This window comes from Dermochelys coriacea, chromosome 3, assembly GCF_009764565.3.
Source record: "Dermochelys coriacea isolate rDerCor1 chromosome 3, rDerCor1.pri.v4, whole genome shotgun sequence".
Classification (NCBI taxonomy): Eukaryota; Metazoa; Chordata; order Testudines; family Dermochelyidae; genus Dermochelys; species Dermochelys coriacea.
This window is the reverse complement of record NC_050070.1, coordinates 170,744,517-170,759,644: the sequence shown is the minus strand read 5'-3', so window position 1 is coordinate 170,759,644 and position 15,128 is coordinate 170,744,517. Positions and strand designations below refer to the sequence as shown.

Below are 15,128 nucleotides of genomic sequence, written 5' to 3'. Positions count from 1 at the left end.
TTTCACACCTGCACTCCCTCCCCCCCCCTTGGAGAAAGGGCTAAGCTCAGACATATGCTAAAGAGCTTTGGTGAAACAGGACCCAGTTGAGAAGCCGATGATAGCGTCTCTTTAGCCATGCTGCATGAAGGATGGAGGGAAAGGTACAGGGACAGAATGGATGCTTTATGATCTGAGATGATGCATTTGGATAGCTCTGTAAATCCTCTACTTCTGCCAAGTTTCTGGGCCTTCCCTTCTGTTCACTCTCTAAAGTTGTACACCTGATTTCCCCAAGGTGAGAATGCAGCTAGAAATTCACCAGTTCAAACTCACTGAGTGCTTAAATTTATACTCACTCTTTCAGGTTTTCCTGGGAGGAGTGGAGGTTGTTTAATATTAATAATTATGAAGGTATACTATGCAACATGAAAAGGAAGTAAATAGCACAGATTCAAATTGAGGGATCATTGGTTGGAAACTAGTAAGTCTGAGAAACACCTTTTGTAGGACAGTAGATAGTAAATCTAGTAGAGAAATAGCAAACTCAATCTGAGCTTGCAGTGTAGTGCTTTTACAAAATGCTAACCAAATAACAGTATTTTTCTTTGATGATATAAGGAGCCAGAGGGATAATAGTGCTTCTTTGCATAGCTTTGGTGAGACTATACTTGGATTATTGTGTCCAGTTGTGCTCCCCATAAGATAGGAAGGATAAATGTAAAACTAGAGTAAGAACAAATAATTTGGTTCAAAGGCATATGAGGAAGTGCTTACAGGTAAATATGCTTACTCTAAAAGAAGGCTTGGACAGGATACAACTTACAGTTTCATGTATGGCTTCAATGTAACTGTATAAATGAAGGAGGGAATAAATCAATTACTGATGATGGCAGGACGAGGACAAATGTCCTGAAGGTTAGGAAGGAAAAGTTTACACTGGGCATTAAGAAAATGTTATTAACAATAAGGAGCAGTCTGTCAGGGATCTAGATTACCATGGGAGATGGCTGAATTTCCATGTTTGTCAGTACTTAAGAACAGGTTAGACTACATATACTGGCCCTTTCCTACACTGTGGTTTTTCTTCAAATCTCCCATCATTGCTGTGGAATTGGTTTTAGCTCCACTGGTGCTAGCGATAGTTGGAGTACTAACATAGATCAAATGCTTACGTTACCACCCTGCAGGGTTGGATGACAAGGTGCTTAAAAAAGTTAGGAGCATTCTGTATTAGTGATATCCATTATAGAGCTGCATGAATACAACAACATGAGTGCCAAGAAAAGAGATTTTCAGAAAAATCTTTCATCCAGATCATACCACACGATCCATTGTCTACAGCCAAGCTCTACGATATAACCGCATTTGCTCCAACCCCTGAGACAGAGACAAACACCTACAAGATCTCTATCATGCAATTCCTACAACTACATACCCACTGCTGAAGTGAAGAACAGATTGACAGAGCCAGAAGAGTACCCAGAAGTCACCTACTACAGGACAGGCCCAACAAAGAAAATAACAGAACGTCACTACCATCACCTTCAGCCCCAACTAAAACCTCTCAACGCATCATCAAGGATCTACAACCTATCCTGAAGGACGACCCATCACTGTCACAGATCTTGGGAGACAGGCCAGTCCTTGCTTACCGACAGCCCCCCAATCTGAAGCAAATACTCGCCAGCAACCACACACCACACAACAGAACCACTAACCCAGGAACCTATCCTTGCAACAAAGCCCGTTGCCAACTGTGTCCACATAACTATTCAGGGGACATCATCATAGGGCCTAATCACATCAGCCACGCTATCAGAGGCTCATTCACCTGCGCATCTACCAATGTGATATATGCCATCGTGCCAGCAATGCCCGTCTGCCATGTACATTGGTCAAACTGGACAGTCTCTACATAAAAGAATGAATGGACACAAATCAGACGTCAAGAATTATAACATTCAAAACCAGTTGGAGAACACTTCAATCTCTCTGGTCATTGATTACAGACCTAAGAGTGGCTATCCTTCAACAAAAAAGCTTCAAAAAACAGACTCACGAGAGACTGCTGAATTGGAATTAATTTCCAAACTGGATACAATTAATTTAGGTTTGAATAGAGACTGGGAATGGATGAGTCATTACACAAGTAAAACTATTTCCCCATGTGATTCTCCCCCCACCCCACCCCACCCCCCACCGTTCCTCAGATATTCTTGTTAACTGCTGGAAATAGCCTACCTTGCTTGTCACCATGAAAGGTTTTCCTCCTTTTCCCCCCCCTGCTGCTGGTGATGGCTTATCTTAAGTGATCACTCTTCTTACAGTGTGTATGATAAACCTATTGTTTCATGTTCTCTGTGTGTGTGTGTGTGTGTGTGTGTGTGTATATATCAATCTCCCCTGTGTTTTTTCCACCAAATGCATCCGATGAAGTGAGCTGTAGCTCACGAAAGCTTATGCTCTAATAAATTTGTTAGTCTCGAAGGTGCCACAAGTACTCCTTTTCTTTTTAGAAAAATCTTAGTGTAGCTGAAACCTAATGGGAATGATACAGAGAATAGTTCTGCAAAATGCAAGAGATTAATTTGGGTTATTCAGGTTGTCTCTTCTGACCCTATTGTTTAGGATTCTATAGGAAGCAGAGGCTTTCATACATTAGAAAGGGGTTGACAAAATAAGCTACTGTTGCATTCGGGAGTTGGAAGAGAAGAACTGAATTGTGTAGTAGATTACCAAGTTTATCAAAATATCAAACAAATACCAGCAAATGGTGAACAATATAGTGATAGCCAAAAAAAAACTACATTAAAAGAACATTGAAGTTGCAAGTCAACCATTGATAAGATGAAATGAAGACAGAGAGAAGCGAAAAGTGTGGATCCTTAAATTAAACCAGTAATAATTTTAAATATATACTGTTAGCATTAGAGGCAAAGACTTCTATTGCTAAGGATAACTAATGAGTTCAATACCAAACCCCTTGCCAGTTGCTTTTTTTACTTTATGAAACTTTACTTTCATAAGCTGAATTTTCCAGGTTTATTTCAGCCCAAAAGGGGTTTGTTTTTTATTTGAGCAAAAACAATTCAGCTGATTTTACTAAAAGAGTGAATCAATTATGCTTTCCCATAATAAAATAAAATGCTTGTCGTGTTTCTCACAGCTTTGTAGCCAAAATGGTTGGAAAACACTGACATTGGCATTTGAGTATCCTCTGTAAGGATAAATGCCTTTGTGAGTTCTTGTAAACTGTTTTTTTTATTTGATGGATTTATTACCCCTTGAAAATGTCATACTCTGCGTGCACATTTTGCAGTTCCCCCCCACCCCCTAAATCTGTAAAAGGGATACCAGAGGAATGCTTAGCTTCTTTACACCTTCAATATTCTTTTCATATAAATGTGTGGGAGGCTTCTGTGTTGTATATGAATTTGCAGGAGGCACATTGCTCTGAGATATCTTACAAATGTAAACTCTAGATTACTTGCTTGTGTATTGGATATTTTGCATCTGTCATTTTAAAATCCAGATCAAAGTCTTCCTTGTGCAGTTAAGGGGATGAAGTGGTTTGCTCTGAATTAGGCTCTGGAGTCTATAGAAACCTGAAGATTTTCACTATTGTTGTTTGTTTTAGAGTTAATATGTAGTATATGTTGTGTAAGTATGCTTACTGTAGTTTTTTGTATAATGGTATTTCCTTGACTGTCTGCCATTCACAGTCCATGCGTCATATGGTCCACAGTGAGTGAAGTTATATATTGTAGGTGATGGTTTGTAAGACAGACCTAAATTTAAATTACATCCCTCCCAGAGAAGAAAATTGATCAGATAAAAGTCTTCAGGAAAGATATATTAGTTCGTTATGACATGTATAACTAATGATGTAGAGGAAATTGATGATGTATTGTACTTTGAGCATAGCATTGGCCATATAACTAAAGCTGTCGTAATGCATGGACACAGAACTAAGGTTGTACATACAAGATGAAGAGTGATGTTTCTTGACTTTCTTTATTTCAACATCTAGTCTATTAAGTTTCAACTAAATCTATCTGAATGAGCTAAACTTGATCATATGATGCAAAGTTTACAGGACAGGAATGCAGAGATTTTAAAAATTGATAAAATTCAACTGTCCTGTTTCCTGTGACTTTATTTGGACAATTTTCTACTTTATGATGCAGTCAGAACTGTGAATACAAACTCAGACACAAAGATTTGTGGTAGAAATCTAGATCTTCAATTTAAAATGACAAGAGAGAGGATTATATTCCATCAGCCATGTTTCAGCTACCTCTTCTTATGCTGGATTCAACATGTGATCTTTATATTTGCAATCAGTCATGTTGGCTAAATAATGGAAAGGTTCCATAGCTTCTCTGAATCATGTTTTGATTTTGTTCTTGTGTGATTCCAGTTCTTTATTAGTACCATCAAGCCAAACTTCTAACAGCATTTCAGCAGTAGTGTCACCAGCCTGTAATCTGGGTGGGGTAGAAAGGGATAATTTTAAATTGTTGGAAACAGAGTAATTTTATTTTAAAAATTACTGAAAAATGTAATCTAGAGAAACGAGAATTGGTAGACCAGCTCCTTTCTCTTACTGACAAATCAGGGAAACCCAAAAGCAAAAGGTAGGGTAATGAATAACCTATATCAATCATTCTGACTCATGGAATCTGACTCCCACTATTTTACTCAAAGGGGTTCTTTTACATACCTTAGGGGACACCAGGATTAAAACCAAGTAAAATAATCAGAATTATTAACCATGGATATTTTATTATTGAAGAAAGTAATAGAAAATATTAAAACAAGACAAGTGATAAATTGGCTACTTCCATTACAATCTCTTCTGTACGTCTGTCTGTGGAGAGCTTTTACAGATCTATTACCTTCTGAGAGTGGACCACCACTGGGGATGCTCTTCATCTGATAAGTTAAAACCAAAGTATATTGTTTTCCCAAATTATTATGAACCAGTCTTAGTATCTTCTTAGATACTTAGAAGCTGCTTATGTATGGACTAAATAATTTAAGGATAGACAGCTCGTTTATAACTGGAAAAAATAAGCAATCTTAACTCAATCCTATGAAACTGAAAGAGGTATTCAAATCAGTGATTTAGAGCAGAAGCCATTTAAAGAGCTTCCTTGAAACAGGGCAGTTGACCAATATTAAGAATCTTGGATCCAATTAAATCCCTCTTTTCCTTTGTTTCCAATGTAAAGCCCCTGACTCCTCTCCAGGTGTATGTGGTCTAACCATTTGATGATTAACAGCAGCAACTATTAATGGTTTAATTTATAACAGCATTTTCATATCCCAATAAAATCATTAGAAGAGTTTTAAATTTAATCTCTTGGCAGTGTCTTAGTTAACTTTCTTTCACCAATCCATGTTGAAATCTTGGGGCGCTATCCTTGGTGTGTTTTTTTTTTTCTTGAGCCTTCTCTGTTTTTCCTTAGCTGTTGTGTCCGCTTTCTTATAGCGATGGAAAGGACAAGTTGATGAACGCTTGCTATTTAAGTAGGGTAGCACGGATATGTGTGTGTGTGTGGGGGGGGGGTGAGTGTGCTCACTTCTGAGGTTTTTTTTAATACTCTTCCTTTTTGTTTCTGTGAAGTTAGGAAGACATCTTTTTCAGGCTTTTTTAGATTCAAAGTTGGTTGCTGTCATCTTTTCATTGGCTTCATGCCATTGAGGTTGGCTTAGGTGCTACCTTCAGCTTCTGAATATGGAGCCATGTGTTTATCTCTTTACCCAATGTCCTTAGAGTTGCAGTCTATCTGGTATATCAATTAAATGTCTTGGATATTTTGTACGAAGCATAAATTTCAATAACCAATATATCTTTTAAACATAGAACAAAAGAAAATACATAGTATAAAAGTTAAAGCAAGGTAATGTTTAAAATGCAGCTTTTCTTAGTTTGTATAACACTCATGGCTTTATGGCTAAGGTACAATAATCTTCTGAGGCCATTTGCTTGTTCTTGGGAGACAGAAAGCAGAAACCTCTTGAAATTTCTTTAGCCAGCCTGAAATTTTTATAACATAATTAGCTAAAACATACCACAGATATCTTTCAAGCAATCTGGCTATAATACATTTGTAGCTGTAACTTAATATTTAGTAAAGATGCAGACAAACTTGTAATCTAATAAAAACAAAAAAAGTTTTATTAATATAATTTTGCATCAATATTGAGGTCTCTCCCTCCTCTATGAAGTCGCTGTAAATTCTTCATTTTTAAAAATAGATTTAGTAGCTTTCTAGAGTTTCTTGTATAAAATATGTTTTGTTCTCCTTGTGCTCAGTGCAAATTTCAGCATACTCATGGTAGTTGGCTTAAGAGACATAGTTTTTCTCAGTTCTACTAAATTTAATTGAGAAGTTGGGACATCAGTCTTTCAGTTTCATCCAATCAACCAGGAGAGTGATGGTGGTTTTTACATTAATGCTTTTGAACTGTGTTAGTTGATACTTTATTCTCAACAATCCTCAAGTAGTGTGTTGAATATCAGTATGTTGCTTCAGGATGATTTCAGTTCTCATCTTTTTTTCCAATTTATTTTCATTTTTTGAAAATTGGTGAAGACCTCTTTGTTTAATTTTTCTCTGGATTTCTGGATGGGATTTTCAGCAATTTGGACACAATATTCTGTTTTTTATTTTCATGTGTAGAACCAATAGCATTAAACAAGAATACATTTCCTTGTCTAAATGACAGGTTTCAGAGTAGCAGCCGTGTTAGTCTGTATCCGTAAAAAGAAAAGGAGTACTTGTGGCACCTTTAGAGACTAACAAATTTATTAGACCATAAGCTTTTGTGAGCTTAGTGTGAAAGAGTTATCTGGTTTTATTCCTTTGATTTATTTGATCCTTTGTATTCTACCATTTCTTTCATCTTCATTCATGTCGAGTCAGATAAATTCTTATGCCAATATGAAGGAATCATTAACAGTAATTGTTTTAGCGTATTGATCAGCAGCTTTCACATTTACTACACATAAAATGAGAAATGACCATGTAATAAATTACCCTGTTGAGACTGAAGATTGATGAGCTAGATACCCTTTTACAGAGGAGCAACATCACCTCTAAATTAAGATTGGGTTCCATTTTTTTAATTTGGGAAGGATTCATTCTTTGATTTGCATGAAAAATACATTGTATCTTCCCCAAGCTTCAAGCTCAGAGTCTGAATAAAGCCTGCATTTTCAGAGGTATTTTAAACTAAATCTTTTACTTTGAGTTAAAATTAAATGAGACTTTTAAACATTTTTAGTGTTTGACTTTTCTTCATATCCCTTTTGCTAACAAATGGTGGTATTATCATCATTCATACTTTCTATACAGTTAACAGTTATTGCCAGCATTCTTGAATGTACATTTTAACAAAAACAGATTGGTTAGAACTTTGCTTAATTACATTGTATTTTCTTGTCTTTCCCATCACATTCACAATTTTCCACTACTAAAAATGGCCACCATTTTCCATATAATTCTCAGTGGGACTGAAGCTACCTATTGAGTATGAAATTACTCATGGCCTCAGTAAAGATGGCCACTACTTTATCTGTGGAAGAGATGTCCCCTGTCTCCCCTCTTCCCCAACAGCAAACATTCTCACTCCCTCTGTAGACCATGCCATAGGGGAAGTCGGGGGCATCCTTATCACCGTTTGGCTTCCCCCCCACCCAAAAAAAATAAACAAAACCTCTATCCTACACTTGCTGTATTAAAAATCTGGGAAATTCCATAAACAGAAACTTTGTTTAAAAGGTCTTGAGGTTAGTGGTCCCTCCAACTCAAGCTCTAAAATTCAAGAAAATACTTACTAATGGGAAATCTCTTTACCATACCTTAATGTTTACACAGCATCTTCCACTGTCTGTAACAGACTCTGTTTTCATAAGGAATATTTTGTCTCCAATATATAAGAAAATATACTATGTACAACACATTAATTTCCCTTAGAAGATAACATTAATTGCATTCTCATGCACTCTTCCCCCTTAAACACTTAACACACCACACACTTAACACACCTGTGCACTTTCTGTCAACACTAAATGTTTGCTGAGGGTCTAATTAAGGTTTTTCATTATGCTGTGAGGGAGATTAATGTAATCTATGTATGTTTCCTTATCTTTTGCAGGCAGAAAGAAGTCCATTGTGAATATACAGTCTGTTGTGAGTGAAAAAATGTTTAATGGGCATTAAGATATGGTTAAGAGATGTCCTGTAACTTAGTATTACCCTGAGTTTAAGTGTTTGAGTTTGGATGATGTCAAACTTAAATAAAAACTTGGTTTAAAATGGAGTGAGTATACTGTGATACAGGAGAGCCAGGGAGCAGTGGTAGAGGGGAAATATATAAACCCTAGGCTAATTAAGGCGTGGCTCCCTGTAGACTAGGGTGGGTTGCTACAGGTTAATTGAAGCACTTGTAGTCAATTAAGCCCTGTCAGGAACCCTAATAAAACCCCCTGCTTCAGGTAGTCGGGGAGGAGGAGGAGGGAGGACCGGAGCTTGGAGGTGTGTTTGTAAGTTTTGAAAAACCAGAGAACCAAAGTAAGGGAGACCCTGCCCCAGCAGGGGGGGAGACTTCCTCCCCCAACATCTAAGGACCGATGGTTCCCCACCTAAGGGGGAAGAGGGTAAGAACCCGCAGGGGTTGAGAGGGGCTGGGGCTCAGAGTGAGGAGCAAACCGAGACCCCTTCCCCACTTCCTTCTTCTACCACCGTCTCAGACCACTATCGGGTACCTCAGCATCCCAAGAGCAGGGGCAAGGGATGGCATCTTAGCCTCCTGCCAAGAAAAGCGCAGGACCCACCATACTAATATCTGCCATCTTGCCACAATATATATATATAAATACACACCCCTCTTTTTAACACTTAATGATGCTTTATTTCACCCAATAACCAAGCCTTTCTCTCTAATCACCAATGACTAATCCCATTCTTTTTCTCTAGGCTTCTAGACAATTCTTAACTTTCCCTAGTAGGCGTAACAAGTTTCAATGTTCTGATTGCTTCCCTTTGAACGTTTTAGAATAGTTAGTTTTTATTCACAGTCTGAAATTACAACCTAATTTTTCTAGTAACAAAGAGCTTTCAAGTACTGTATATGTTATGCCCACTTAAGTACTTTAAAGTAACATAAGTTTAAAAAAACCCTCACCAAATGGAAAAACCCTGATAAAACCTGGGGTGATGGGAACGACACCAATAACCTCTGTGTTTTTTTTTTTTCCCCCTGAGGGGATAAAACCTGTTTTGTACAACTTATCAATTAGACATTGCAACAGACTGTCAATGTGATGTTCTAAAACTTTGGCTTTCTGAAACTTCATGTGCTGATCAAATGGCTCACCAACTTTTCAGAACTAGAGGACTTGGTTTATAGTTAGGAAAAAGTTTGGAGTTACTTTAACTCACCGATTTCAATGTGTAAATTCCACATGAAAAGTTTAGGGATAATTTAATATTCAGTTTAATACATTGAATCCCATGCATGAATAATCACATCTTTAGTAGAATGATAATACCAAAGAACTGTTTGAGTTTTCATATTTCCTATTTACATATAATATCCTCTGAAAAAAGGAACTTGTTTTATTCTTTTGTAATGTCCTCATTAAGTGACACTCAGTTTTCCCCCTTTATCTTTTTTGCAGTTTGTAAAACTCATTAAATATTAGAATACATTTCATAATATCTGTTTACTATTTTCTAATGTTGTTTTTCTCAAATAGGTGGAGAACGAACCTGTGGCGTACATGAACTAATCTGCATTAGAAAAGGTACACAATTTTTTAAAATGGGTGTTTAATTTAATTTTAAGGCTAATTTTTTGGGAACAATGAAATATTTTAAAATGGTTATTTATGCTATACTTTCAAATTGCTATAAAATTGCTTCCGTTTAGTTTGTATGCAGTGTTGTTGAAGCTATGTCAGTCCCAGGATATTAGAGAGACGAGGTGGGCAAGGTAATATCTTTTATTGGATCAACTTCTGATGGTGAGAGACAAGTTTTGGAGCTTACATAGAGCTCTTCTTCAGATCTGGGAAACTTAGGCTATGTCTACACTACAGACCTTATAGCGTCACAGCTGTATCGCTGCAGCTGCGCCATTGTAAGGTGTCCCATGTAGCTGCTCTATGCTGATGGGGGAAAGAGCTTTCCCATTGTCATCATTAATCCACCCCCAATGAGCGGCGGTAGCTATGTTGGTGGAAGAAGCTCTTCCATTGACATAGAAGTGCCGGTGTGGACAGTACTGTTGGAGAAATTTATGTCGCTCAGGTGTGTGTGTGGGTGTTCCTGACCAACAAAAGTTTTACTGACAAAAGTGCTCGTGTAGACATAGCCTTAGGCTATGGCTATACTAGAGAGCTTTCAGCAGTGCTGCTGCACTGATGTAGCTGCGCTACTGGGAGCTATCTAGTGTAGCCACTCTAAGACTATGGGAGGTTAATCCACCCCCAACGAAGAGCAGCGGCTTGTGCTGACCACACTGGCGCTTCTGACAGTGAAGCTTATGTTGCTCAGGGGGGTGGTTTATTCACATCCCTGAGCAATGTAACTGGGTCCCTGGCTCCTGCCTCTGCTCTGGTCCACAAACCGCTCAGAGACCTTTGTGCTGGTCAGACACTTTGAGTAGTTGGTTTACAGTGTGGGTTCCCACTGCTTCATACCGCATATGGCTCTGCTCCAACTGTCCTAGGGAGACCCCAGCTCCTGCAACAAGCAGGGAAGAGCAAATTCTCTACTCCTCCTGCTGTCTGCTTTCCCCACCTTCTACTTTCTTCCTATGCCTATTTATAGCCTCTGCTTAATAGCTTAATTAGCCTTCCAGCTCTACTTCCCCAACCAATTAGGCACAGCTCTGTTTAACCAGCTCCATTCTGGATTGTTTGAGTGGAGCTGCCATGACCAAAGTGCGGGCCCAGCTGCCCTTGCCTAGCACTCTGTTACAAGCGACATAAGTTAGGCTATGTCTACGCCGCCATTAATGTTGGTCTTTCTCAGAGTGTCACAACTAAATACAAGATGGAACAGATTGTTTAGCATAAGTAGTTAACACATATTTCAAGGGCCCATTCAAGGTGAAGTGGCCTTTTAAAACCCCACCAATCATAGGAAGAAAGGAGAGGGTCAGGGGAAATAGCTGGGGCTAGTTGCTAATGAGTTGTAGATTGTTGTAATAAGCCACAAATCCAGTGTGTCTATTCAGTCCATGTTTTTTGGTATCTAGCAAATTTATAAATTTAAACTCCCAGGCTCATCTTTTGAAAGTGTTGTGCAGGTTTCCTTTAACGATGAGGACTGATAGGTCAGTGTAGTAAGTCTTAGTCTGCGTGTGTGTTCTCTCTGCATGCTGCACTGGCTCTGGCCAGATAGCCCATACAGAAGACTCTGATAGAACTTCTCAACCAGACCACAAGGCTTGGTTTGGTAGCGAAGGCACCTAGCCAGATTTATTGTCAATGAAGCATGGTCCTAGTTCCCCGGATCAGTGTCTACAGTTATACTAGCACATGCATGCCCGTTGCACTGGATGCAGCTTCGTGAATGGTGGGACTTTCCATTCCCTTCTTGGCTGGCCAAAGACACGCCCTCTGTAACCCTTCTTTTATACACTGATGCAAACAAGTTGCGTATTGCCCCTTGATGTATTGAGGTGGTTAGTTACCACCCTTTACCTTGTACGTGTTGGTTCAATCAAACATCTCTATTCATCACCCTGTCATCGTAACCTTATCTTTGAGAGGGTTAGAGTGTTCTCGTATCATCTTCGGGGAGTGTGTTTACAACATAACCCTGTATATGGTGTTCTGGTACTACCCTTCAGGAATGTGTTTCCGTGAGTATCCTGTGCCTAGCACTACTTAAGAATGTGTGTGTTTTTTGCAAATTCAGCCCAGTTCTTGCCAGGTTCTGTGAACTTGAAAGCAGGCATGTTTTGTAACAGGGCCTGACTTCTACTCACAGCTGACTTTTGCTAACTTTGGTTTATATGTACAAGGCTTGACCACTGTTTTAATTCAGACCTCTTATACCAGGTGTCATGTGTCAGGCTCTCTCTTTCTATTACTGTCCGATATAGAGTAATTGTTTTGTGAAAAGTGTTCAGCGGGTGATGTGGTGTTTTTGTCTTTTATCATTTTCATTTGAGTTCATTTGAGAGTGTAGTGATTGTCTGGTTTCACCAGCATAGTTGCTGTTTGGGCATTTAGTGCACTGGATACCATATGTTGTGATAGGCATGTGTAGGACCCCTGGATTTTGAAAGATGTTTGCGGGGGGGGGGGCGTTAACCATTTAAACAATTAAAATTATATAGTTTAACTGATTAAAGGGAGAGGGGCTGGGGTCACTCTGGCCTGGGTCTGGGGTCAGGGGCTGGGTCTGGGGCTGCTTCAGCTGTCCTGTGGGGTTGGGATTGGGGCTGGGGTCGGCTGGCCGGGGGCTGGGGCTGCTCCAGCTGGTGTGGCCCGGGGCTGGGGGTTAATGTTTAGGCTGGGTTAATGTTAAGATTAATGTTCATCGGTTAACCATTTAATATTTTACATCCCTAGTGGAGATATGTCTGCAGATTTTGTATCTGTTCTGGTGGGGTCTGGTGCCACTTTGAGTTAGTGTGTCCTGGTCTGTGGGTAGCTTCCTTCTGATGATTAACTTGGAGAGGTTGTGAGGCTCTTCGAAGGACAGAAGAGGGGTTCAGGAAAGGATATTTCAGGATGGAATCACCATCAAGGAGGAGTTGTATTTGTATAATGCAAGCCTATATGGGTTCCAGTGTTGGGTGGTAGGTGCCAACTAGGGGTATGGGTCAGAAGGGGTTCCATTTAGTTTAATAGTCATTGGAAGTTGTGGTTGTATTTTGACTTGTGGGTGCACTGTGCAGGAGATCTTAGGGCTTGTCTACACTATGCAGCTTTTAGAGATGAGGCTGTGTCAACACAGCTTAGTCGCTAAAAGTCAGCGAGTGTGAATGCTCTTTTGTGTTGTTTTCTCGGCACTTTTGCCGACAAAATACTTCCAGCCCCCCGAGCGACATAAGTTTTGTCAGCAGGAGAGCACTCCTGCCGACAAAGCCGCATTCGCACTACTGCTTGCGTTGGCAAAACTTTTTGTCTTTTGGAGGGGGGCTTTTTTAAGTATCCACGAAAGACAAAAGTTTGGGCAATAACTTAGCAGTGTAGACATACCCTAAGTCTAGTTCTTAATCTGGTGTCCTTATGACAATACTTATTGGTACTGTTTTTCATATTCTCATGCTTGCAAACTTATTTTATTTACGTAGTGTTCACATCTGATATTCTCTAAGTGCAGGAACATTTTTTCAGTTTGAAGAAAAGCCCTAAAAACAACAAAGCTCTATGCAAGACATTAGGCTACCTTCATTACCATGACATGACATAACCATTCAAACCTCAGAGAAAGAGAAACATTATAATTTAGTAAATTTTTCAAAACCTCCAAAGTATATTGAAAACAGAATTTCATAACAAAAGCTCTCAACTTGAAGTAAGATTTAATAGTTCATGATCTACTAGAGCTTGAAACAAATGCTGCATACCACTGGAAAGTGAGAGCTCTTATTCTGGTGGTACAAAAATATCTGGTTTTACCTGTTGTAGTTTGTGAGCTACTGAATCTTACACATCTCATTGGTCCAAAGTGGAATGTTGCCCATCATGTGTCTCAGACAAGTGTGGTTTTGGCAGGAAATTTTGTCTTTGGGGAGGAGCATGTGATTCTCTCTCTTCCCCTCCCCCCCCAGTGTGTGAGGTTCTACTTGTTTTAAAAAGAAAAATCTTTGTATCAAAACTGCTGTTTATCAAATGGTGCTGCAAATTTATGTGGCTATCAAAGATACCTACACAAAATACAGGAGGCAAATATATATATACACCATGTACACACACTTATCACTGTACACTATTAAAATATGCAAACATTAGGATGGCATGTTTTTTAATAGTATTGCAGGTTAGATATTTTCCTATTAAACACAGTTAAGCCTTTTGGCACAGTGGGGGCACAGATTTTCTATTAACTTCAGAGACCATATTTCAAAACATAGTTATGATTTGGTACTGTTTTTCTCTGCATTTTTAGTTGCATTCATTTATCCATAAACCTTTACTCATTTCTATAGCTAGAGGGGACATTCAGGGGCGCTACTTGCCACTACTTACTACTATTTCCCCTTAATCTGAACTAGCCAAGTCTTTTCTTGTCCATTGGTATATGTGCACTAGTTTCTGCACAGTCTTAGGCAGATAAGAAGATAAGAATGGCCATACTGGTTCAGACAAGTGGTCCCTCTAGCCCAGTGTCCTGTCTCTGACAGTAGCTAGCATGCTTTAGGAGGAAAGAACAGAATAAGGCAGTTTTCAAGTGATCCATCCTGTTGTCCACTTCCAGCTTCTGGCAGTTGGAGGCTTAGGGACACCTGAAGCATGGGGTTGCATCTTTGACCATCTTGACTCATAGTCATTGACGCACCTATCCTCCATGAACTTAATTCTTTTTTAATCCAGTTATACTTTTGGGCTTCACTATGTCCCCAGCAATGAGTTCCCAATGTTGACTGTGTTGTTTGTTTTAAACATGCTGTCTTTTAGTTTCATTGGATGACAGATGTACAACTTGGAGAGCTTTCTGACTAGCCCTAGAGAGTCACCACAAAGAATAACTGTTCTCCATCATCCTACAGAACTCTGTTGCGTGGCATCTCTCTGTGCCCCTATAAAGGGGATTTTACTGGCAGAGACAGGCTGGTGGAGAAGCAGGACGAGTATGGCCAGTTGCCCCACCATTATGTGAATTCACTGAATAAAACTGGAGAAAAGGGTTGTGCGCTGGAAGTTCTTGTATGACATGGTGATAAGTACCTTAGATGGACAGACAGAATGCCATTGCAGTCCTGTGATTACATTAGTAGTCACTAAGCAGTCCTGCTGATGTTCTGCAATCTATAAATATGTGTCAGAAATTTGTCTCCCCAGTACCCAGTAGAAAGCTGGCGGTTTAGTGCAGAGATCAGGTTTTACTCCTTTATCATTATACTTTTTGGAATGAAAATATGTGCAGATGCTTATAATTTTGTGTGTGTGT

General features: G+C 39.2%; 1 protein-coding gene across 2 annotated transcripts in view; it reads left to right on the top strand.

The window, feature by feature from the left end:
• The window catches only part of SYT14 (synaptotagmin 14), a 183,417-nt gene that overhangs the window by 4,616 nt on the left and 163,673 nt on the right, over positions 1–15,128 (top strand). For both annotated transcript variants that reach the window (XM_038397632.2, XM_038397631.2), the window contains exon 2: positions 9,752–9,799. In XM_038397632.2, the coding sequence (XP_038253560.1) occupies positions 9,752–9,799 (48 nt within the window). The remainder of the gene's footprint in view (positions 1–9,751; positions 9,800–15,128) is intronic.